This window comes from Nomascus leucogenys, chromosome 16 (assembly GCF_006542625.1).
Source record: "Nomascus leucogenys isolate Asia chromosome 16, Asia_NLE_v1, whole genome shotgun sequence".
In the NCBI taxonomy this organism is placed as follows: domain Eukaryota; kingdom Metazoa; phylum Chordata; class Mammalia; order Primates; family Hylobatidae; genus Nomascus; species Nomascus leucogenys.
The window spans coordinates 73,527,727-73,554,983 of record NC_044396.1 but is presented as its reverse complement, the minus strand read 5'-3'; the positions used below and the strand labels follow the sequence as shown (position 1 = coordinate 73,554,983).

Sequence of the window (27,257 nt, the reverse complement as noted above, 5' to 3'; positions counted from 1 at the left end):
CTACTAACAGATGACCTTGCCTCCTACTACAGAGAAAATCGAAAGTACTAATTCTGAATGTTGTCAAGATCATCTTTACTCTCTTCTTAAACTGTTTCAAGAGTATCCAACCTCACTTCTTGTCTCAAAGCTATTCTTTTGATCTATGCTCTTGAGACCACTGGGCCTGCTTCCTCTTGTTTCCTCGGGAATAAAGCTTTATCAGTTACCAGCTCTAACTCTGTCTCAGCTTTCATCTCTAGTCTTCTCTACTGACTGCTCTCTCGGCCCTGTAGCTGTTCAAATAATTAATGCTGACATAGAACAGTGAGGGAGTCACTAGTCAAGGAGAAACCCAGTGTGGTAGCAAATTTATCTGATGATGCTGGTGGGTGCTTTCAGAGATAAAGAAGATAGAAAACAGAGGAAGGGAAAAAATAAATTGAGAAAAGAAGTTAAAGAGGGCCAGTGTGGTGGCTGACGCCTGTAAGTCCAGTGCTTTAAGTGGCCAAGGCAGAAGGATTGCTTAAGCCCAGGAGTTCGAGACCAGTCTGGGCAACTTAGGGAGACCTCATCTCTACAAAAAAAAAAAAAAAAAAAAAAAAAAAGCTGGACTTTGTGGTGCACGTCTCTAGTCCCAGCTACTCGGGAGGCTGAGGTGGAAGGATTGCTAGAGCCCGGGAGGTTCAGGCTGTACTAAGCCATTATCATGCCAGCCCGGGTAACAGAGCAAGACCCTGTCTCAAAAAAAGGAAAAAAAAAAAGTTGAAGGGAATGAATTTTTTTTTTTAAGGGTGACAAAGATTTTTAAAATTCAGAATCAATGTGTTTTCTAGAGAAACTTTGTTTTAAAAAATGCATAGATTCTGATCTGTTCTGAGTATGGCTTAATGTTGGACAAAAGTTTGTACCTCTTTGAAATAGTGTTTATATTGGCTTTTTTATTTACAAAAGTAACACAGGCTTATGGCAGCATGTTTTAAAAGTATTAAAAAAGTACAATGAGCAAAATTAAAATTATCTTAAACAAATACCCAACTGATTGACACTTTTTCAATGTATATTTTTCTATTTTTCCCTTGTTTTTAGAACACGTTAGGATTATGTTAATTTTTTATATCTTTTTTTATGTGATGTTATCAGAAAACTTAAAATATATTTTGATGTCTTGATTATATAATTGCTTTATTCCTATCTCTTACTGAACATGCATATTACCACTCAAGTGGCCACCAGTCTATGAGACAAAGGAAAACATAAAACAGTATCCCCTGATGTCTGCATTAGGGACTTCCTAGGTAGAAAATATATAACAAATATGAACATCTTCTAAGCTGGAAGATTATGGGAGGAAATGTTATTATTGATTTAATCTCACAGCATTCTACATATCCAGAATTCTTTGAGTGGGGAAAAAAGTAAGGCTTTATTATTCATAACAGTACAGTTGACTGTGATTATTACTGGATTCTGTATCTGTAAATTTGTCTACTCAGTAAAATGTACTTGTAACCTTAAAATCAATAATTGCAGTCATTAGGTGGTCATTTGCTAACAAGCACACAGTGGCAAAAAATTTGAGTCATCCAATGTGCATGTTCCAGCTGAGGTCAAACAAGGTGATGCTCTGGCTTCTTGTTTCAGCTTTTATACTGTAAACAATTATCCTCTTCATGGTCTCTTTAGTGCCACATTTTTCCCTTTTTTGTGCTTTTCCTTGGTGATGTAGCTGTTTAACCTGGCCTCGAACTGTAATGCTGAAATGCTATCTAGCGCTCCTAAGCACAAGAAGACTGTGATACACCTCATGGAGATGAATTTCCTTTAGGCATGAGATATCGTGCTATTGGACATGAGTTCAATATTAATGAACCAACTATATGTATATTAAATAAGGTACATATAAACAGAAGCACAGATAAAACAAGATTATATGTTGTCAAAATGTTGTGGCCAGAGGTTCGGAGGAACCTAGCCCTGTGTTTCTGCTAGAAGCACATTTTCAGTATTTTCCAGTTCAGTGTTCCTGGCAACTTCATGTAATATAACTACCATAAATAATGATATTCAACTGTGTATAACCTTTGACTGGTTCCTGTTCTGTTCTGTATAGAAAGCCTGAGCAACTTGAAATATTCTGAGGGCCAGTATTGAGAATAGTAAATTTATTTGTATCTTTCATTTTGGAGGATAAGACTAAGAGCTCACTGAAATAAGAATGAGGAAATCTGAATTCTATACCCGACTTTGTTGTTTACCTGCTATGGTCCTGGCCTTAATGAATCATCAATTGAGGTAGTAGACCAGATGATCTCTAAGATCTCTTTCAGCTCAAGATTCTTAAGTTAGTATTGGTGTAATTCTTCTGACATCTTAATTATATCTAGCAACATACTGAAGCTCTGCTAGAGCAAGATCAAAAGAAAAAGGGATATCAGAATTTTCATTTGTTGGTTACTATCATGTGTCTCACTCTCACTTTTAATCTGCCTTTTCCCCCCAGATTTCTTCTTGAATGTAAATCTTGATTTAAGGGCATCATTATGAGCTTTCCTGATATTCCCTTCTTTAGAATGAGAATTCCAAACATTTGGAATAAGGGTCCTTCATGGTTTAAGCCTTAGAGGTGACAGCATTTGGTTTCTCACTTTTCCAGCTGGCTCGTCACCTTTGTTTTGCACCTTTTATAACTTTCACTCATTTTCAACTTTCCTAGAAAGGAAAAGAGAATAACCAAATGACTCCTTTTTTTCACTTTAATAATTGGAAGAGATTGGTTGTTGGAAGGCAGAAATTATTTTATAATAATTTGGATAATTCATTCTACTAAGGAAGGCTTGTATATTCCTAATTCCTTTTAAGAAGAATTACAAACAAGTACCAAACTGCATAGGTGTCTATAATGTAAAGGCTTTCTGTTGGCTAGATTTGAGTTCCTGTACCATAAACCAAATTACTGCAAGAGAAGAACCTCCTCCCCATCTCCCGTTCCTTTCACAAAAGAAAGATGACGTTTTCATTGAGGACTTTTTTCTTTTTTTTCTGGAATGGTTTTACTCATTAATTTCAAAAAGCTTTTGTAGCTCTAAAATGTTTAGATTTTATGATTTTGTATTTGCTGCTTAATTGGAGGCTGCTTAACTTAGCTATGTGTTTATATGTAAATTCTATTCATCTAGAATTCATATAAATAGAAAATCAAGATTAAAAAATAAAGTTATACAATCTTGACAAAGTCTTAGAAGTTTGTTGTAATATAATTAATGAACATGCACTAGAGCTTTGGATTTTTTTTTTTTTGGTTGTATGAGAAATTTTAAATTGTGTGTAATATTCCATCTTTATAAAGTCAACTTCTATCCTGTTTTGTTTCCCCCAAATCTTGCATGTATTGTGGCCCACTTTTTAGTATATATGAGTTCTATTTATTGAGCATTTACTGTGAGCTAGCCATTATTAACAGCTTTACATACATTATCTTATTAACTAACCATTACACGAAACTTATGAGGTAGATGTGATTATCCATATTTTTCACCTACAGAATGGAAGCTTAGGAGGTAAGGAGTCTGTAGTGAAGAAACGAGTCCAAGTTTACATAACTGGTTAATGGTGGATTGGGATCCAGATGAATTTGATTCCAAGGCCTTATATAGTACTTTTTTTGTTTGTTTGTTTCAGTAGTGTGTTTGCTCTGAGGTTGTACTGGTAGGAGTTCAGTGGGAATGGTAGCATCTTGTATTTACTAAGTAAGTATTTGTGGAATGTTTTGTTCCTGCCATTACCCCTTTTTACTAGAGAAACTGGGCTGGGGGGAATGCAGAATTTGTATTTACTTTTGGGTTAAGCTGTGGGAGGAACCAAGAACAAATTCTACACATTCTAGAGATTGTCTCATTGGGTCAAGGTTAAGATGAAGAGTCAAGGTTAAGATGAAGGGTGAAGGTTAAGATGAAGGGTTAAGCCTTACAAGCAGGAAAAAGGTGAAGCCTTTTTCAAAAGAAAGAGATTTGATTTATTTCCAACCTGTTTCCTCATTGGAGGCAGCCAGAGTAATTAAGATTTCTCTCTTGCTGTGTTAGCTGTCAATGCCCTTTGAAGTGGTATGGGAGGAAGTGAGGAGATCCATCAGTCTGAAAAAAAAAGACATTAAAAGTAAAACATGGAGATTTGGCATTTTAGACTTGGATCTTAAAATCTGAAAGGCATCTGGTAGAATAGATGACAGTATTTCTACAGGAGATTTTTATTTAGATTGTTGTGAGATAAATTAACTTTAAGATTAGTGAGATAAGGCCGGGCGCGGTGGCTCACGCTTGTAATCCCAGCACTTTGGGAGGCCGAGGCGGGCGGATCACGAGGTCAGGAGATCGAGACCACGGTGAAACCCCGTCTCTACTAAAAATACAAAAAATTAGCTGGGCGTGGTGGCGGGCGCCTGTAGTCCCAGCTACTTGGAGAGGCTGAGGCAGGAGAATGGCGTGAACCTGGGAGGCGGAGCTTGCAGTGAGCTCAGATCGCGCCACTGCACTCCAGCCTGGGTGGGTGACAGAGCGAGACTCCGTCTCAAAAAAAAAAAAAAAAAGAAGATTAGTGAAATAAATTAGAACAGACAGGAATGCTATAGACGCTTCCAGATAAATTTGAGTTCGTTCATGTGGTAAGATATTCTGTATATGTAATCAATTCCTATGTTCCTATTAGTGACTGTTACTATTGAGCCATGTATTTGTGATAACTGACATAATCCTTTAGGTGTGGATTTACTTAGAAAGTATGAAATATTGAAGACTATTACCTTACACTAATGGAATACTTCTCTACAGTCCTTTGTAATTCACAAGGTACTTTTATTTGCAGTGTCTCACAAATGTCCCATGATGATGGCAAATGGCTCATTCAAGGTTATAGAAGTAGTAAGTTACAGGACTTCAGACTTTAATTAAGGCTTCTTGATTTCATAGGTACTTGCTCTTGTAATAGGCAAAATCTTGGCTGTAGAAAATCTAATTTATTAATATCCTGCACTTTAGGCTTTTCCTAACACAGGGAATTGGAGACAGCTTTTGCAAAATCTTCTAAATTAAAATTGGGCTTCAAACATATTTAATCTCAACTTCACTGTTATTTTTAAGAAAGCAGAACCTTCCCCCTGTAACCAGTTATTTTTTACCCAGGGTTGGCAAACTTTGCTTATAAAAGGCTAAATAGTAAATATTAGGCTTTGCAGGCTATATGTTCTCTGTTGTAACTAGTCAATTTTGCTGTTGCAGGGTGAAAAGCAGCCATAAAGAGTAAGTAAATGAGCAGGCAAGGGTGGATGCATGCCTTTCTGAGCTTTCCTTTCTGATACAGCATGCATCCAATAAAACCTTATTTATGAACACTAAAATTTTAATTTTATATAATTCCCATGTGTCACAAAATATTCTTTTTTTGATTTTTTTTTCAACTATTGAATAATGTAAAACCATTCTTGGCCCATGACCCATATCAAGACAGGTGGCAGGCTAGACTTGACCAGTAGGCCTTGGTTTGCCAATCCCTGTTTTGGATAGGGAGAAAATGGAGGGAATTAACTCTTGGCTGGAGTAGTGAGGCAGGAAGAGTGATGGTCTTATGCAATTTAGTGAATGATTCTGTGGTTAAGACTGAGGTGGCTGGTTCTTCTAAATAATGTGTTCTTGTCTTGACATGTTTCATTTACTCAAAAGTTGGTGACTTGCTTCGTTTCCATATCTCCTAGTGAGAAATCATATAACTAGTGATCATGTGGTTTCAACAAATTACACGGATACACTTAGTGTGGCCAAAAAGATGTTTCAGTTTGTTCTTTTTCTTGTGTGCAAATCCTGTCCTGTAGTTTTTCCTTATGTGAGGTTCAGTTCTCCTTGAACTGGTGCATGTCTCCCACAGATTGTAATCCAGGGCTAAATAGCTGACATTCATGAAATTGCATACTTACTATTGATGAGTGAGGAGATGGCTAGAAAGCCTGTTCTTGCTGTATGGATTTTAAGAAGGGCTAAAATTATGGTCTTTACACCCTACTGAGTAAATTCCTTTGTGTCCATGAATACACATGCTTTCACAAACTGTCAAAGACCATGGCTTTCTAGCTGGCATTCTATCACCAAACAGCATCCAGTAGTTGAAAAATTTTAAAGCTGTTAAATCCCATGATAATAAACCCTTTCCCAAGAGATTTCTGAGCTTTCCTTTCTGATACAGCTAAATTCACCATGTGAACAATCTCTCTCAGAGAACTTCTGGCACTTTGCTATTGGAAATTGGGAGGGGCAGGGACCAATTTAAATATGCAGAACCTCATAAATTTGGTTCCAATGTAGTCATTTCAAAGAGGCAGTTCTCCTGGCTTGCTTGTGCTCAGAAGCAGACGGAGTTATTTGAACATTAACTCTGGATTGCCCCTTTCCTGTTGTTTTTAGTCTTATTTTAGCCTGGTTTTACCTTTTCCAGCTTGAGTCAACAGAAGTGGGTGTGGTCATAAACTCAGGATGCTGGAGGCTAAAGATGAGTTAGACTTTCTGCCTTCATCTTTTTCTAGCCTCATTACAGACCTCCTGCCCAGCTCGTAGCCACATACAACCCAGGGATAGACCGGGCATGGGAGAGGCAAAACATCACTTTCGGGGGAATTCTTCTAGGTTCCGGAGGCTTGAGATGCTTGGCTACAGACCCAAGTGTCAGTAAAATCCTGTTTTTTTACAATGAAAAGCGAATGCCTAGCTTCTGCCTAATTTTTTGAACCTAAATGGAATGACAAAAAGACAATCAATAGGGTTTCATTTAGAAAATGAGTTCTTCTAAATAAGGAGAATAAAGTTTTAAAAATTCAGAAGTTAACCTCAAGATTGCTATAATTAAACCTAGAAGGGTGATAGGTTCACTTTCCGATGCCCCATATACTCCACGCATTATGATTTTTATGCATTTAAATTGCTGTTTTCACCAGCATTCTTCATTAACATGAAACCTTTTCAGAAAAAAAGCTAGTAGTAAAATTGAGGTAGATACTTTTATTTTTTATTTTATTATTTTTTTGAGATGGGGTCTTGCTGTGTTGCCCAGGCTGGTCTCAAACTCCTGGGCTCAAACAATCCCCCCGCCTTAGCTTCCCACTGCTTTTCCTAACGCAGGTGTTAGCCACTGCACCCAGGCTAGATGCTTTTAAAAATGTTGGGATCCCTTAGTTACTAATATGAAGGACTCATGCTACATGTATCTAACGTCTCCTTTAATTCTGAGACTTTATGCTTCTACTAATTGATTAATTCCCTTTTTTTTTTTAAATTCAAAACTGGTATATCAAACCCTATTTTCTGTAAGACAGGGTCTCACTTTGTTGCTCAGGCTGAAATACTATGTTTATAGAGTGGTTTGCAGAACTGTTAAATAATTTATTTTGATATTAAAGAAATTGGCTAAATCTTGATTCAGTCCAACCAGTACAGTCAGACTTGATGGCAGAATAATGGGAATTGCAGATAATAAATACTCAGTCTCTGCCAATCATGCCATTCATTGTCTGAATGGGGATATCAAGCTGATTAATCACATGACAATTCTGATCAATTTATATTTGTTAGGACTTTGCTGCATTCAGCAGAAAATAATATGTCCAATTAGTAAATGTTGCAGGGATAGGGAGATGGGGACTTTTTTTCCTACTTTTTTTCTATTTCTGATTTTCTCTGATCATATGGAGGAAGCTCCATTGGCAGGTATAACCCATCAGCCTTTTCCAGCAGTTTCACTCCTTTCCTAAGAGAAAAGGAGTGACTTAATCTTATTAGTGAGTGTGGAAGGAATAAAGGGAAGCCCAGCTCTTTCTCCCTGGCTTTTGGGAGTGGGCACTCCCCCAGGAACAGGTATCAGCTGTACCTATTGAAGGGACATACAGTGTGTCTGCAGGAGGCTAGTCCCACTGAGAGCCTCTCTGGGACTGGGTAATTCTGGGAGTTACTCAGAATTATGAAGCCCACTTTTCCACATATAAAGCCCTATTCTCCATATCAGCTTTGTAAGCGTACAGGTAATAGTTTGGTTTTCCATTTGCCTTATTATTCTTCTGTTTAATTTTTCAATTGATTTGGAAATCAGTCTGAAAAGAAAAGCACAGTTTATAGCCCTGTGCCCTTGAGACTCCAATAGAAATATCTATTAGGAATACACAGTTATAAACTAATTCCAACAATTTTCTTGAAGTTGTGGTTGGTCTGGTTTCAGACTTGCTTTTTTTTGGCTCATAGAAAGATTGTGTTTAAAAACAACAATGGGCATTTCTAGAATAGCTTAAAGTGATTTATATCCACTTTTAAATTCAGAGGGCTAGACGAACACTTAATACTTTAGAATAAAAAAGTGTTGAAGGTCCTGCGAATCCCCTTCCTGATACAATGTCATTTGCTAAGCCCAGGTCATATGGACTTTAGAACTACACAGGCTTTAGAACTACACTATTGCTTTAGAATTATACAATCCTGTGTAGGAGAATGGCTCTCCTGTCATTTATTTACCGTATTAAAATGAAAGGTAAAATCATTATTAAATATGTCTCCCTTTCAATAATGTCATAGAATTTTCTTATCATTCAGACCTGAAAGACAAAAAGGCCTAAAAGCTTTATTGAAGGTAACTAGAAAACATTCTTTTTTTTTCTTAAACAGACCTCTAGGGGGACCAACCATTATAGTTTGCCAGGACTGGGGGTTACCTGGGATGTGAGACTTTCATTGACAAAATTGGGAGCATCTATGGCAAACTGGGACAAGTTGATCACGCTACAAGTCATACTTAGCACATCACTTCAGCTGTTCTACCCAGCAATGTCATTAACTTAAATATTGAGTTTGCCGAAAAATAGGCTCTTTGTATTGGCCATGATATAACAAGGCCTCTGTTATCACCATGATACTTGCTTACTGAGGCCTTGTGACAGTAAGATGAGGACACAGTATGTATGCGAAATTTTGACTACAGGGAATGTATTTATAGTTCTTCCTTTTCTTTAACTCATTTTTCATTTTCTTCTTTGCAGGTCTGTGATTCAGATACTATGCTTGACCCAGCCTCATCTGTGGAGATGGTAAAAGTTTTAGAAGAAGATCCCATGGTTGGAGGTGTTGGGGGAGATGTCCAGGTACATGGCTTCATTTTTTTTGTTTTGCATGAAATACTTTTAAGAGCACTTTGACTCATTGATTCATTGAACATACACTTATTAAACACTAACTCTGTGCCAGGTGTTGTTCTTGGTGCTTGAGACACATTAAAATGTGCCTCGGATCTGCTTCACTGCCTCTTTTCCTATGTAAATTGAAATATAATTTAGAACTTTCTTGCTTAGTCCTGGGGTATAACCCATTTCTGTAGTAGCTGATAAGTTATATGCAACTTAAAATAAATGTGTAATGATTTCCACTATATACATTTGGGCCATAACTTAATTATTTCATGTTCTGCTAAAAATTATTTCATTACAAGGATTAAGAAATAGAAGTATGAGCCGAGCGCAGTGGCTTATGCCTGTAATCCCAGCACTTTGGGAGGCCGAGGCGGGTGGATCACCTGAGGTCAGGAGTTCGAGACCAGCCTGACCAATATGGTGAAACCCCATCCCTACTAAAAGTACAAAAATTAGCTGGGCGTGGTGGTGTGCGACTGTAGTTCCAGCTACTTGGGAGGCTGACACAAGAGAATTGCTTGGACCTGGGAGGCAGAGGTCATGAGCCGAGATCATGCCCCTGCACTTCAGACTCGGTCTCAAAAAAAAAAAAAGAAATAGAAGTATGGTTAAGAAATTGATATATATCTTATACCTATATACCTAAAGGATGATCAATATGTGGTTGATTAAAAAAAATCTGAGTCAAAAAGGAATAATTAAAAAAAAAAACAGACTCAAATGTATACTAGTGAGAAAGGCAAAGAATGGAAAAGCGGTTTTCCAATATTGTCCATCATTTGTTATTGATGAAGAAACAATTAATGAAACAAATTAATGGAGGTAATTTGACATTTGTGAGATGGAAAAATGAGTATGTGAAAATATGTGAAGATTAAAATAAGATTCTCTTGCAAATATGAGGTTAGATTTTAGCAAAAGGTAAGAAAGCACATGGAAAATAGACTTTAAAATTTAGATATTATCATGCTATATAACCCATTTTATATATATGGTTTGATAGCAAAGGCAAAGAAATTACATTAGAAGGGACAAAGAAATAGCCTGGTGATTTAAAAAAAAGGAAGCTTGCAAAATCCATAAAATTGAGACAGAGGAGAGAATGTAGAAATATTGCCCCAAAAAAGCTGAGATAACTTTCAATAGCCTTTATATAAAGCATTATTTCACAATTCAAATTTTGCAGGAAGGCCATGGGAAACTCTCCTATTGCTGCTATTGCAAAAAAGTGTGGATAAAGGAGAGGAAAAGTAATAGCCAAGGATAGGATCAGTTTGAAATTAACCAGCACAGGAGGAACTGGGACCTAAAAACATTCAAATCTTAGATGTTATGAAAGAGTGCCTGGGAAAAGAGTTTACAGATTGAGAACTAAAGCCTGAAAAAAAATCTCAATTTGGCCAGGTGCGGTGGCTCATGCCTGTAATCCCAGCACTTTGGGAGGCCGAGGCAAGCAGATCACCTGAGGTCAGGAGCAAGACTAACCTGGCCAACATGGCGAAACCCCGTCTCTACTAAAAACACAAAAATTAGCCAGGCCTGATGGCGCACACCTGTAGTCCCAGCTACTCGGGAGGCTGAGGCGGGAGAATCACTTGAACCAGTTGCAGTGAGCCGAGATCGCCCCACTGCACTCCAGTCTGGGTGACAGAGCGAGACTCATCTCTAAATAAATAAATAAATAAATATGTCAATATGATAACACAACAAACAGAATAAGAATAGCAGAAAGAGGGTAGAGAATGAAATAGAAAAAAATATTCACCACCAAAGAATCGCAACGCATGCATACAACGTAACAAATAGTAACAGAATCAGAGAATCAGAGAAAACATAAAATAACCACGCCAAAAAGAGGAAGGAAGCCAAAATAGGAGGATAAAATAACAAACCTTACTCCAGGTAGTAACCTCAGGATGGAACAGGTTTTGCCGGAATTTTTAGCTAAAGCTTACCTATTACTTATGTTTTTCTTCTTGCAGATTTTAAACAAGTACGATTCCTGGATCTCATTCCTCAGCAGTGTGAGATACTGGATGGCTTTTAATATAGAAAGGGCCTGTCAGTCTTACTTTGGGTGTGTCCAGTGCATTAGTGGACCTCTGGGAATGTACAGAAACTCCTTGTTGCATGAGTTTGTGGAAGATTGGTACAATCAAGAATTTATGGGCAACCAATGTAGCTTTGGTGATGACAGGCATCTCACGAACCGGGTGCTGAGTCTGGGCTATGCAACAAAATACACAGCTCGATCTAAGTGCCTTACTGAAACACCTATAGAATATCTCAGATGGCTAAACCAGCAGACCCGTTGGAGCAAGTCCTACTTCCGAGAATGGCTGTACAATGCAATGTGGTTTCACAAACATCACTTGTGGATGACCTACGAAGCGATTATCACTGGATTCTTTCCTTTCTTTCTCATTGCCACAGTAATCCAGCTCTTCTACCGCGGTAAAATTTGGAACATTCTCCTCTTCTTGTTAACTGTCCAGCTAGTAGGTCTCATAAAATCATCTTTTGCCAGCTGCCTTAGAGGAAATATCGTCATGGTCTTCATGTCTCTCTACTCAGTGTTATACATGTCAAGTTTACTTCCCGCCAAGATGTTTGCAATTGCAACAATAAACAAAGCTGGGTGGGGCACATCAGGAAGGAAAACCATTGTTGTTAATTTCATAGGACTCATTCCAGTATCAGTTTGGTTTACAATTCTCCTGGGTGGTGTGATTTTCACCATTTATAAGGAATCTAAAAGGCCATTTTCAGAATCCAAACAGACAGTTCTAATTGTTGGAACGTTGCTCTATGCATGCTATTGGGTCATGCTTTTGACGCTGTATGTAGTTCTCATCAATAAGTGTGGCAGGCGGAAGAAGGGACAACAATATGACATGGTGCTTGATGTATGATCTTCCATGGTTTGACGTTTGCAGTCACACACAACACCTTAGTTCCTCTAGGGGCTGTACAGTATTGTGGCATCAGATAATGCCACCAAAGGAGACATATCACTGCTGCTGGGACTTGAACAAAGACATTTATATGGGTTTATTTTCATTCTGCCAAAGTAAAACAATACATCAACAAGAAGAAACTCAGATTTAACCTGTTATTTCTATGAAAATGGGATGAATTCTTTGTTTATGCACTTTTTCCTTACTGTGCATCCGCCTGAAAGTGTTTTGCCCTATATACCTCACTAGCCATGCTTTATGTGGGTTATCATGGAAGAAAAGGATTTTGGAAACTCAAGGAAAAGTTCTTTCAACCTATACAACCTAACTTATGGACTGTTTTGATAGATAATTTTTTTTTTTAGGAAGGATTTTCTTTTTAACTTTACCAAATGAAATGCCAAAGGAAGTTTTAAAGGCCGTTGGCTGTGCTGTATTTTGATATAATTGTACTGTTTTTAAATTTTGTATGCCAATCTTAAAGACAAATTTTGCATATTCTCTATTTTACTTCTCTGCCAAAATAAACCTGTTCTTCCTTTTTTTAAAATAAAATAAGTTCTTAAAAAATTTATACTTAAAAAATCCTGCCCAAAATGTGAAGCTTGGTTGACTGATGTTCATGATAGAAAGAATAAAATGTTTCTCTCTCTCTACCTTTTAAAATTGAATAGTTTATTTCTGTGAAAGAAGTATTTAAACTTTCAATATTTTAACTTTTTGTTTTTATGTCTTTTAGAAAAGGCCAATATACCTATCACACTTTGGAAGTAAAAATACACACTTTCGTGTGTACCTAAAAAAAAAAATCATTGAAAATCAAGGCCAAAGGTAGTGCAATTTTTTCATAAGATTTTTTAAAAAAGGGAATGATAGTCTTTGAAAGAAAGCAGTAGGCATCCAGCACTGGACAAAACATGGGTATCAAAGATGAATAATCTTTGGAGATTCTGGCAGTGTTTTCCCAGACCAAGTCAACTGGAAAGTGGAGAAATTATCTGTATAATTTTGGACACATACAATGCAGTTTATCAAAGGTTTTGTTCTGTGGCCTGAATTTACTGGGTCCTACCTATACATTGAACATGTTTTGCCTGTCTTTTTTTTCAACTTGCCAGTTCACTTTACATGTTAGTATAATGTTTACACGGGTGAGTTGGATAATTTATAAAACATGTAAATTCAAAATTGGCAGACAGAATCACCAAGTATCTATCCTCTTTTAATTTCAAATGAGGAATTTTGTTTTTCTGAATTACACAGATCATCACTTCCTATTTCCTGTTCTGGGCCTGTATAAAAATGTCTACACAGTAGAAGTGACATCAAGGTTTAATAAGTATATCAATGATTGGCACATATAAAAATTGTTGAACCAAATACTCTGAACTTGGCTAGTTCAGTTACCACAAGGCCTCCATTATCCAGTTTTATTTTTTACACAATTGACCTTGCCTTGTAGCTGGTGCTGTGTAGACCTGTATTGAAAACACAATCGGAATATATGAATAATGGAATAAACAGCATTATGGTGAGGCAGAGACACATGGAGAAGTGTTAAAAAAAAAAATGGGCTTCCTGCCTTTCTGCCTCTTTTTTATGCAGTCGTCTATGTTACATCTATCCTGCCTAAGAAAAAGCTGCACATCCTACCTTCAGAGTACAAAAGGTACATCTTCTGAAACTCAAGACTCTCACTGATTGGAGAGCTTGTGGAAAACAAACACACCATGCCAATAAATGAGACGAAAACTTGAGTTTGCCTTTTTAACTATTTATGTTCTAAGTTAAGCTTTGATAACATTCAAATGTCAAATTCTCTCATTCTTATAAAAAGTTGAATTAATTGCCTGTATTTATTTTAGCAATTATTCAATGTATTTCCAGTATAGGATGTATAGTATAATTAATTTTTTGTAAATAAAATATTTTTGATAAGATTATTGCCTTTTTTTCTAAGGGAAGGGGGAACTTTGTTTTCCTGATTATAATGGTATGAATTTAGGAAGGGGGGTTTTAAAAAAAATGATGGTTGGTAAAAAGGAATATGTCATTTAATGTTACTTATTGTTAGATATAAATCCCCAAAATTGGTGTGGTTTGGAAATCTGGAAAACCAGAGAGGAGAGAGACTGCTTAACTATCATTACTGTTGTCTATAATCTTCTCTTTCTTCTGCTTCCCTTGAAAGCAGCACAAATTTAGACAATTTTTTTAATTATAGTAACTTATAGCAGGAAAAAAATCAAAGATATGCAGAAATATAAGCAAGCTTGTTTATTTCAGCATTATTCAAAAATAATAAAACCTTAACCTAAAATCAAATGATGAGGGCAATAATTAAATAAATCATGGCATTTCTAAAAAATGGGATGTCATTAGCTATTGAACACAATGTTTTCAGAGAACACGTGGATTTTGGAGAAATGTCACATTAAAAAAATAACCATTTTGTACAGTAACATCCCAATTTTATAAAAGTGAAGATGTTTAAACATGATTATCTCTAATACTGGGAATGACTGATTTATATTCTGTATATGTTTTTGTATTTTCCAGATACTATAAATATGTTTTTATAAGCAGGAAAAAAAAGACAATAAATACCGACTTTTTAAAAAGTGAGTTGGGACATCTAACAGCATTTTCTGATTAGAGGAGCTTTGATAGTAATTATCTCATTTTACCTCTTATCCCTCAAATTCATCTTATTTCCCAGTTCTATTGTGTTACTCTGTTTTCTAAGAATCCTTCATTACTTTTGTACTGCTACATTATAAACTATAGCCACTGAACATTATTGTCAGATAATCCAGAAATATTGATGGTTCTAATCTTAATAATTCACTGATAAAGTCACTTGGTGACAATCTTTTAATGTAAAGAGACTTAAAGTATACATTTTAGGACTGGGCAGGGTGGCACATGCCTGTAACTCCAGCAGTGTGCAAGGGATTGCTTGAGGCCAGGATTTTGAGACTAGCCTGGGCAACATGGCAGGACCCTTTCCCTACAAACAATTTTTTTTTTTTTAATTAGCCCGGTGTGGCGGTGTCACCTGTGGTCCCAGCTAGTGAGAAGGCTGAAGTGGGAGGATTGCTTTAGCCCCAGAGGTCAAGGAGGCTGCAATGAGCTGTGTTTGCACTACTGTACTGCAGTCTGGGCAACAAGAATGAGAATCTATCTCAAAAAAAAAAACCCCACAAAACTATTCTTAATTTACCAGCATTACCAGAACAGGCAACAAGCCAGATATATCCTGCAGCCCATAGTTAATGACCCCCGCTCCTTAGAAATCTGTTGACTTAATTTGTACCATTAAGTACTCACACTGACACCTAATTTTTGAGCACATACCATGTTTTAGGCACTACCAGAAGCATGCTTTATAGATTAGTTATTATGTCAGTCCCAAGAAGTTCCATTATCATTACCATTTTAAGCGTGGAAGCTGAGTGAAGTTTACAGAAATTTGGTAGCTTAATATTATAAAGCCAGTACATTGTAGTGGTGGAATTTAGGTCCAGACATTATGACATCAAGCTTGCCCCTTTAACTAATGCTACTCAGTATTTTGTTCACTGTCCAGCAGCATCAGCGGCATGTGGGAATTTATTAGAAATGCAAGTTCGTGACTTTACCCCAGGCCTACTGAATCAAATTCTCTGGATAATCTGTTTAATAAGATTCCCACCCAGGTGACTTTTACACACATTAAAGTTTGAGAAGCTTTGCCCTAATCTAGCATCTTATATTGTTCCCTTCAAACTGCGTATCATTTCTAAGATATTCATTCAAATATTGTATTCTCCCATTGAACTTTTCTACTTTAATATAATTTATGGGTGTTGGCAGATATCTGGTTTTAACTAAGTTTATGAAGTACCTGTTATAGGCTGGGCACTATGGCTCATGCCTGCAATCCCAGCACTTTGGGAGGCCGAGATGGGTGGATCACCTGAGGTCAGGAGTTCGAGACCAGCCTGGCCAACATGGTGAAACCCTGTCTCTACTAAATATGCAAAAATTAGCCGGGCATGGGGACTTACGCCTGTAATCCCAGCTACTCTGGAGGCTAAGGCACAAGAATCACTTGAACCTGGGAGGTGGAGGTTGCAATGAGTGGACATCATGCCACTGCACTCCAGAGGCAACAGAGTGAGACTCTGTTTCAAAAAAAAAAAAAAAAAAAAAAAAATTTCCTGTCATGGGCAAGAAATGAAGTGGTGTACATTGTGTGTATACTCAAAGAACTTACAACTGAGTAAGAGGGATATTTACACTGTAAAGAGGGTAATTACACTGGGATTTGATGCAAAATAGAATAATACTCTTTATACAGAGTGGCATGGGACGTAAAAAGAAGAAAGTGAACATGTACAATTAGCCTCATAACGGCAGGTTTTTAAAGATAGCCTAGTATTTAGGTTGATTCTTTAAAGACGTGCAAACTTGGATGGGAATTAAGGATTTTTCAGGTAAAAGAACATGAATACAGCGATAGTGGTGTGCTTTTGATATGTGGTCCTTTAAACAGAATTAACAAATTTAATTAAAGTGGAGGTTGTAGTTAACCAAGAGTGGGACATGACTATAGATAGTAAATTTGAAGGCTGGCCGTGGTGGCTCACGCCTGTAGTCCCAGCACTTTGGGAGGCTGAGGCAGGCGAATCACCTGAGGTCAGGAGTTCGAGACTAGCTTGGGCAACACGGTGAAACCCCGTCTCTACTAAAAATGCAAAAATTAGCCGGGCATGGTGGCACGTGCCTGTAGTCCCAGCTACTCGGGAGGCTGAAGCCAGAGAATCGCTTGAACCCAGGAGGTGGAGGGTTGCAGTGAGACGAGTTCACACCATTGCACTCCAGCCTGGGCAACAGAGCAAGACTCTGTCTCAAAAAAAAAAAGCAAGTAAATTTGAAGATGGATGATAGAAGACCATAACACAACTGGGAGAAATACTAGAATGAGATATTTACATTACTTTTGATAGATGACACACCCATGGAATTTTTGGACAGAGTTCTAACATTGTCATAAAATAAGGCACTTTATGATGTTTGGTTTCAAAGATCTCACAGAAACAATTGTGTTTATAATTACGATTTGGCCGCAGCATGCTTGTAATAAACTGGTATTGCTCTCCCAGGCACCTGACCACATTCATTGTATTTCTTCCAAGGCTGCCTCTTGCTTTACATTCTCAGGTCATCACCTCTTGACAATTACCCAAGCACTCTCTTCAGCTTTTGTTTGGTTATAAGAAGCCTGTAACCAGCTAGTTTTTATAGTCATTTGATCCCACCTTTGCCATGTCATTCAAATTCATCTCTCATCCTTGTTAAGACTTTTTAAATCCCTTACCTGAACTGTTGAAAATACCTCCTGATGGCTGGGCGCAGTGGCTCTCGCCTGTAATACCAGCACTTTGGGAGGCCGAGGCAAGCAGATCACCTGAGCTCAGGAGTTGGAGACAAGCCTGGCCAACGTGGCAAAAACCCGTCTCTACTAAAAATACAAAAATTAGCTGAGCGTGGTGGCGTATGCCTGTAGTCCCAGCTACTCGGGAGGCTGAGGCAGGAGAATCACTTGAACCAGGGAGGCAGAGGTTGCAGTGAGCCAAGATCACACCACTGCACTCCAGCCTGGCACAGAGTGAGACTCCGTCTAAAAAAAAAAAAAGAAAAAGAAAGAAAATACCTCCTGGCTACCTTTCTATTCTCCATTTCTGTTTCATCCAATGGATTCTTTGCAGTTCTGTTAAAATTATCATTCTAAGGCCCAATTCTGAATACAAAGATTTAACTTCACCTCATTGTCAACAAGATAAAAGCATTAAATATATAAGAAATTATTCAAGACTGATGATTATTTTCTCCCTTGCAGTCTTTTACTCCTACTATTTTTCATGTCCTACTAAACTAGATTTTTTTGCTCCCTCTTGAACGCACTTTGCCCTTCTCCTTTGTTAGTATTTGCTCTCAATTTTAAATGGCTTTTCAGCTTTGCCCTTCTCCTTTGTCTTTGTTAAAGGATATTTGCTCTCAATTTTAAACGGCTTTTCACCTTTCCCCTTATTCTCATATCTACTTGTCAAAATTCTTCCATATTCTTCATTTTACTAGCATATCCTTTACCCAATACCTCAATTTAAAATGATTTATTTACCTTCACTCTTAGTGTTCTATTTTTATCTCCGTCACGCGGTCCAGACTTTCTTCTGTCTTGTTTTATGAATATTAGTGCATGTGGTAACAACCTGGTGGATGAAAAGGCTTTTGAGGCTAAGTCTATGTCTTTATCATTTTTGAATCCTCCATGGTAACTAGCATAGTCAGGTGTTCAATAAAATTTGGTTAATAGGCCAGGCGGTGGTCCACGCCTGTAATCCCAGCACTTTGGGAGGCCGAGGTGAGCAGATCATTTGAGCTCAGGAGTTCAAGACCAGCCTGGCCAATCTGGTGAAACCCCATCTCTACTAAAAATACAAAAAAAATAAATTAGCTGGGTGTGGTGGCGGGCTCCTGAAATCCCAGTTACTTGAGAGGCTGAGGCAGGAAAATGGCTTGAACCCAGGAGGCGGAGGTTGCAGTGAGCCAAGATCGTGCCACTGTACTCCAGCTTGGGTGACAGTCTCAAAAAAAAAAAAAAAAAAATGGTGAATAAGTAAATGAACACGTGAAGGAACCAGGAAGCATGGATGGACTCAAGTAATAAATCTTTTTTCAGGAAAGTTGGTAGTATTCCAGGCATTTGACTGCAGGATAAGCAGAAATCAGAAAAAAGATATCAGAAATAAGATATCAGATATCAGAATTAACACATTTAATTAAAGTAGAGGTTGTAGTTAACCAAGAGTGAGACATGACTATAGACAGTAAATTTGAAGGCTGGTCATAGTGGCTCATGCCTGTAATCCTAGCACTTTGGGAGGCCGAGGCAGGCGAATCACCTGAGGTCAGGAGTTCGAGACCAGCTTGGCATAAGAAATATAGTCATGTAAGTGTGGGGATTTCTGTATGTGATGGGCCTTTCTTGTAGATTCATAAAGTTCATCAGCACATTAAAAGTTATCAGAAATAAGAAATTACACTTTCCTTCAATAAGTTAGTTAAAGGAACTCAAAGTAAGCCATGCTTTTACTTTACTGTGGTCGTTTCCAGAAGCTCTTCCTGACCCCACTTCCTCCCACTGCCACCTTTGTGTAGTGAATTCCTATCTACCCTTCAGCCTCAGCTCAATCCTCACTTCCTCGGGGAAGTCGTCCATGACTACCATTGCCAGGTTTGTTTCTCTATTATATTCTCTTACGAAATTTCTTAGTGCTTATTTTTTAGTTTTGTTTCTATGACTGATTCCTTGTTCAACATCTGTCTCTTAAGGTAAAGGATAAGATGGGTGATGAAAGGAACTGTGTGAGGCCGGGCACAGTGGCTCACGCCTGTAATCCCAGCACTCTGGGAGGCCGAGGTGGGTGGATCACGAGCTCAGGAGATCGAGACCATCCTGGCTAACACGGTGAAACCCCATCTCTACTAAAAATACAAAAAAATTAGCCGGGCATGGTGGCAGGTGCCTGTAGTCCCAACTATTTGATAGGCTGAGGCAGGAGAATGACATGAACCTGGGAGGTGGAGCTTGCAGTGAGCTGAGATCACGCTACGGCACTCCAGTCTGGGCAACAGAGCAAGACTCCATTTCCAAAAAAAAAAAAAAAAAGAAAGAAAGGAACTGTGTAAAATCATATCCGCATTGCATGCTCTGATCTGAGCACATAGTGTGTCACAGGTTAGGAACTCAATATAAATTTGTGAACAGAATAAAAGCATGAGGGAATAAAGCTCCCAATATAGGTTGGCAAACACCCACAGAGTCAGAGTTATTTTTTCTTTTAAGTCAAAATCTTAGCTTTTTAGCTATAAGGAACTCCTTCATCCCTGGGTCGACTTATAACTGACGATATGAAGAGAAGCTAGAGACAGAAATACATCAGTGTTGGGAAAGAAAAAAAGTATGGGCAGGAGGCTGTTCTTTAGTTGTGAGAAAGGTGAAGTAGTAGAGTTCACTAGAATTTCTACAATGAGGATGCACAGATTCCCCCCCTCCAAAAATTGTTTTTTTAACTTACTAATTTAAATGCTAAGTGCTATCTTTCCTATATTGTTTAATGGTTCATGTTTTTCTTTGACGTAATTTGGACAAGTATTGTTGACACATGTTCTCATATTATCTGGTTTCCTGGAATACCTAGCCTTCTCATTGAACAAAGGCATTTCTGATATAATGTTTTACCTTCAAATCATAAAGTACTAATGTGTGTTTTATATGCTATTAAGCTGTATTACAATGCAGTACATCTGAAGCTTTTCTTATACATGCATATCATATACATTCATGAAATCACCTCTTTACATAGCTAACTCTACCTTGTCATTTATGACTCAATTCAATATCATTTTCACCAGAAATCTTCCCTGACCCCCCTGTGTTAGGTAACATGGGGTACCTTAAAATGGTGCCGTACCTTAAGATGGGTCTGGTTCCGGGTTCTTCTCCCCTCCTTGACCGGGCACTGTCTGAACCCGCCAAAGGAGGGCCAATCAGAAAGAAGCATCTCCCGCCTTCCCTTGGGCCTGCCCCTAGCCCAATCCACGTAGGCCCAAGGGATATAAAACCCAGCACACCAGCAGCCCTCTCTCTCTTCTCTTCCTTCTCCGCTCGATACCTCCAATAAAGATCTCTTGACCGTGACCGGTGTAGTTTGGTCCCTGCCCGGCCCCTTTCATCGGTGCCGTGACTCGGATCGGGACTCCCCACCCCTCTTGCTGGGACCCCGATCCCTTTCGGGCTCAGTCCAGACCCCGGCCGGTCTTCGCTCATTTTCCTGTTCGCCGACCTCTATGCCCAACACCGGCCTCATCTCGGTAAGTCTCCCCTTCCGGTGTCCGACACCAGTCGACCGGCTCCCACCTCGGCCGCCCACACGGCTACCGTAAATCCTATTTTAGACTCGGCCTCCAGGGAGCAGGGTTCCCTCCTTCTCCTCCTCACTTGCCAGGCCTAGGCCCCTTCCCCTTTCTCGCTCCGAAAATCCTGGTACCAGGTGGCTCACGGCCCTCGGCCTCCTAGAGGCCCTCAGTCCTTTCGTTTTGGTGACGACCGACTCGAAGGGTCTGACTCACAGCATGGTCATCGGCTGGTAGGGGACACCCTGCCCAGCCCTTTGCCATATATTTCTGTAAACCCCCTCTTCTCATAATGGGAGCCTCTGCATCCCTGCCGGCCGACACTCCCTTACAATGCCTTTTAAATAACTTATCAGCCCTTGGTTTGGCTGCCGATCTCAAACCTACACACCTCAAAACTGGCCCACCTACCCCCTAGACAACCAAAACTGATGGCCCACTTATGGGTCCTTTGATCCCAACCTTCTCCAGGATCTCTACAACTATTGTGAGTGAACAGAAAAATGGGCAGAGATCCCCTACGTTCATGGCTTCTTTCTTCTATGGGACAAACCCAACCTCCGCCTCCCTTGCAAGCTGCAACACCTTATTGCTGCTCTTAAGCTACCAACCTCTCCTTCCGCTCCTGACTTTGATCTGGCCAACAAACCCCCCACATACCACTACCCTCCACCTCATCTTCCGGTCGCCGCTCAACCGGTTGAAACCGGCTACCAACCCGGACCACACGAAGAACCAAACTGCTTACGCCCCGCTCTCATGCATCTCCTAAGTCCTCTTCTCTGGCTTTCTCCCTCTCACATCTTTACACTTCCCTCCGCCGGTGGGCCCTCTTCCCAGCCCTATTCTCACTATGATAGAAAACGGCTGGGACCCTCTCTTCCACATGTTCCATTTCGCCGTCTGGCTCCCACATCAACAAACGCACCCCCTTCCTATATTATACCACTAAAAACAACGCCTCCTCCCGAGCCATACACATCGACAACCCCGCCGACCCGGTCTGGGGCCAGTCAGTTACAGGAGGCATATATCCCAGCAATGCCTGGGCATATCCAACTCAAACCATAACTATTTCCCGTTCCCTCAAAACTGAGTATCCATCTCTAACCAAACCTTTAACCAGCTTTCTCCTCAGAAACTACCAGCTCTTAGCAACTTGTGAAGACATGGCAGACTCCAGAGACAGTCTCACACCCTGCTGACCTCTTAAATGGCCAATGACCGGCAACAGATACCCAGGACTGGGTGGGGAGGGGGTAGGCCTGCCCTCGCACCCTAAATTAACTACCATCTTCTTTTCTCTTCGGGCAGACCAAACTCTACCCCTAGTACCCCAGATGGCTACAGCAAGCCGATTCTACCGATTCTTAAACACCCTTTGCTCAGACAGCTGGCTCATTGCCAACCCATCCCTGCCCCTCAACTGGCTCACGGCACTGGAGGACAAGGAACATTCATGGACTTCACGTCTAATGAAGTCTTCATGTATAGCGCCCTATTGCTTGGCCTCATACTGTACCCCATGCACAACCCTGACAGTTCTCCCTGTGCCCCCTCCCCACAGCGCCCCCACTCAGCAGGAAGCAGCCAGATGAACCACGATGCCCATTTTCCCCCATTTAAGAAAACAAAAAGGGAGGAATGTTAGGTTACATGGGGTACCTTAAAATGGCGCCGTACCTTAAGATGGGTCTGGTTCCGGGTTCTTCTCCCCTCCTTGACGGGGCACTGTCTGAACCCGCCAAAGGAGGGCCAATCAGAAAGAAGCATCTCCCGCCTTCCCTTGGGCCCGCCCCAGCCCAATCCACGTAGGCCCAAGGGATATAAAACCCAGCACACCAGCAGCCCTCTCTCTCTTCTCTTCCTTCTCCGCTCGATACCTCCAATAAAGATCTCTTGACCGCGACCGGTGTAGTTTGGTCTCCGCCCGGCCCCTTTCACCCTGTCCCACCTGTATTGCGTAGCAGGTTTTCTTTACCCCTGGTGATCTCTCTTCCATATGTGACATGGTGTGATCATCATCTTGTCCTAGATCCTGGGGTCCCCAACACCTAGCATAGGATCTCCCCAAAAGCAGGAGTTCAGTAATCATGGGTTGGATCATGTTAAATTTGTTCCTATAGGAAAAGAAATTATTTACACTACAAGTGTATCCATATAAATATATATCCTTACTTTATATGATTTCATTCATTCATGTACTTATTTGATCTTCAACAAATATTTATTAGGTGTCTACTGTCTACTAGGTTTCGTGCTTGGAAAAGGAAAAGCTGTTGCTTCAGTGAGTGCCTGCAACATCAGTGCTCCAAGGTATTGAAAGATCATTCATTAGTTAAAAGAGTTCTAATCTCAGGCATGTTTAAGAAACACCATTTTTTAAAATTTTATTATTATACTTTAAGTTCTAGGGTACATGTGCACAAGGTGCAGGTTTGTTACATATGTATACATGTGCCATATTGGTGTGCTACACCCATTAACTCGTCATTTACATTAGGTATATCTCCTAATGCTATCCCTCCCAAGAAACACCATATTTCTTTGCTGTATACATTCTCAGAAACTTTTAATGTGCTGATGAGCTTTATGAATCTACAAGAAAGGCCCATCACATACAGAAATCCCCACACTTACATGACTATGATACTCTTTCCACCGAGATGTCGGTTGACATCTGGATTAACATTATTATTCTGCAGAACATAGTTCAGGTGACACTGGCATATAGTTTCTGACATCACAAGTTGAATTTGTTTTCTTTCTTTCTTTCTTTCTTATACTTTAAGTTCTAGGGTACATGTGCACAAGGTGCAGGTTTGTTACATATGTATACATGTGCCATGTTGGTGTGCTGCACCCATTCACTTGTCATTTAGCATTAGGTATATCTCCTAATGCTATCCCTCCCCCCTCCCCCCACCCCACGACAGGCCCCGGTGTGTGATGTTCCCCTTCCTGTGTCCAAGTGTTCTCATGATAGACTGGATTAAGAAAAGTTTAATTTGTTTTCACTCACCCTTTAGAAACATCACTCAGAGCTTAACCGCCTTCTTATTTGGGTAATCAGTTCCAGGTGTGGGGACCACAGGGTTAAGAGACAGAAACCTTCAGGTTCATTCGGCTTAGCCTACCAGCTACAGAAACAGGCTCTTCTCTAAAGAATTCAACGGGCCGGGCGCGGTGGCTCACGCTTGTAATCCCAGCACTTTGGGAGGCCGAGGTGGGCGGATCACGAGGGCAGGAGATCGCAGACCACGGTGAAACCCCGTCTCTACTAAAAATACAAAAAATTAGCCGGGCGTCGTGGCGGGCGCCTGTAGTCCCAGCTACTCGGAGAGGCTGAGGCAGGAGAATGGCGTGAACCCGGGAGGCGGAGCTTGCAGTGAGCCGAGATTGCGCCACTGCACTCCAGCCTGGGCGGAAAAAAAAAAAAAAAAGAATTCAGCGTACCCACCTGTTGTCAGAAAACTCTCCACACTATAGCTTAGGCAAACCTAAGTGATTTGTTTCAATTCTGCTTTTCAGGGCAACAAGGAGTTTCATCCTTATATGTTGGGAAAATGTACAATTAGTGGGTTAGCTAGTCTTTGAAACAGCTCTGGCAATATATGAGAGCACTGATGGAAAAGAAGCACTATTGCGTTATAAACCAAGGGAAATTTTGCTTTTTATTCTCTTAGATTGTGTTGATTGTTGAGTAACAAAATCAAATACAATTTTTTTTTTTAACCAGATGAGGATAGAATCACAGTATATATGCCTTACTCTCAGAATGAAGAGAGGCACTGGTATGTCATGTAAGTAAACAATTAGTCTCTCCAGACAACATGTAATGTGTCTCTAATTTAAAAAAATAGATGCAAGTATTACAAAAATAAAAATCCTGAAAGAAGGATCTTTGGGGAATCAAAAATGAATGGATGTTTTATGAAGCTATTAGTGGAATCACCATAGATAGATACCTTAAAAGTCATTTGGTCCAATTCAGCTGCTTCAAATGTTTCAGGAATGAAGCAAGGTATAAAGAGAGAGAGTGGAAAAAGTAAGTACACTGCAAGCATCTCAGGTAAGTACACTGCAATCCATTTGATTTTTAGCTCCTGGGTTCTAACTTCACCACGGGTTACATACCCTGGAGCCAGCATCTGGCTCTCTTTCATCCAGATAAGTGTTTGAGGCCTGCTTTATAACGTAGAAAACCTCTAATTTGCAGTTTCTGGGCAGCTTCTCTAATCTTAAACCTGACATATAGAGGCTATGCTTAAGTCCATTCCCTTCAAAAGGAGTTGTAAATTATAAGCTTTCAGGATTACAAGTCTTTGATATTTAGATTGCAAATATAAGGCCACTCTGAGTAGTACAGCACAGTACCTGAAATATTCAGCTCCATTAGGAAATATCATAACATATAAAAAAAGTGGAGATTCTAAAGTTCTTGCTCCAAAACAAATTGCTGCCATATTACCTATTTTGGAAGTGTATAAGGCCAGACAAGTTTGGAGCTCTGACTCACTGTATACTTGGGCTTTGGTTGCAGATTGACTTGTATTCAAACTGCTGCTCTGCTGTTTTTCAGCTGTATAAACTTGAGAAGACTACACCACCACTTTGAGCCTTAGTTTCTTTATCTGAATAATAAAGGAAATGACACTCATCTTTCAGAATTATTGTGTAATCAAAATATCCTATGAAAAATGCATAGGAAAAATACTTGCCATATCATAGGAGTTTAATAAAATTTTAACTTTTTCCTTCTCTCATAAACAACTAACTTCATTAATATTCCTTTCTTCCTATGCTTTCTTTACTCATCAAAACACTACACTGAGGACTTGGATATAGAACTCAAATACTAGGGAATTTTACCTCTCAAAACTGCTTTTTTGTTTTTGAGACGGAGTCTTACTCTGTCGCCAGGGCTGGAGTGCAGTGGTGTGATCTCGGCTTACCGCAACCTCTGCCTCCCAGGTTCAAGAGATTCTTCTGCCTCAGCCTCCCGAATAGCTGAGATTACAGGTGCCTGCCACTATGCCCAGCCAATTTTTTGTATTTTTAGTAGAGACGGCAGTTTCACCATGTTGGCCAGACTGGTCTCGAACTCCTGACCTCGTGATTTGCCCACCTCGGCCTCCCAAAGTGCTGGGATTACAGGCATGAGCCACCGCACCCATGCCTCAAAACTGCATGTTAAGTCACCCATTTCTAGGCTTCTATACAGACTTACTATTTTTTTTTTCTCAGAATAGGTGGCCACCCTCTTCAGACACAGAACTGGTAAACTCATGTAATTGTCTAGTATCCTCTGACATCCAGAATAACACTTAATACAGAAAATTTTACATCTGATAAAATAAGCGCTTTGGAATGTCTAAAATATGGTAGGTGAGTCAGTAGGAAAAGCATGATTTTGGCATCAGTTGAATTTCAGTCTTGGCTTCAATGGGTTCTGGTTGACTCTTGGTGAATATCTCAATTTCTCAATTTGAAAAGTATAAGAGGTCCCCTGCTACAAACCTCATAGGGAGTCTATTGGAAAAGGCCATTGGGAATTCAGAAAAACTGCACATTTGAGTTATGATGATTTGTTCTGAGCATTAGGACACATCAAGATTTTTACCTTACAAAGGTCAGATAAGGACCTGAGTCCTGGTGGACTCTTCTCTTCATCACTTTCACCACGCTCAGCCAAGCCACCAGCATCTTGTTTGTATTGTCAGACATCTATCCTTTCTCCCACTCTTGCACCTTTCTAACAGCCAGTGTGAGAGCATCTGACTCCCCTGCTTAGAAGCCCTCAAACATCTTATCTTAGAAAACCGTATTCCACAAGGTCCAACGTGATCTGCCTTCTGTATGTTTCCGTGACTTCCTGTTGCACCTCTCTCCTTCTTCCTTATTACATTACACACTGGCATCCTTTCTGTTCCTCAGCCAAGACAAGCTTGTTCCCGCTTCAGGGGCCATTAATCATTGCTATGTATTTGCCTAAAGTGCTCTTCTCCAAGAACATAGCATGGTTGATTTCTTCTTGTTATTGAGCTCACCTCTTCAGAGAGTTATTTCCTGGCCATGCCGTCTAAAGTGACATCCTGTCCCCCACTCACTTTCTACCATATCATCATATTATTTTTCTCAAAGCATTG

At 39.7% G+C, this 27,257-nt stretch overlaps 1 protein-coding gene across 1 annotated transcript in view; it reads left to right on the top strand.

Annotated features, from left to right (window-relative positions):
* Positions 1-14,084, top strand: part of HAS2 (hyaluronan synthase 2) — a 29,098-nt gene extending 15,014 nt beyond the window's left edge. Inside the window, exons 3-4 of the mRNA XM_003256164.4 lie at positions 9,041-9,142; positions 11,170-14,084. Of these exons, the coding sequence (XP_003256212.1) occupies positions 9,041-9,142; positions 11,170-12,099 (1,032 nt within the window). The 3' untranslated portion in view covers positions 12,100-14,084. The remainder of the gene's footprint in view (positions 1-9,040; positions 9,143-11,169) is intronic.
* Positions 14,085-27,257: the final 13,173 nt, after the last annotated feature.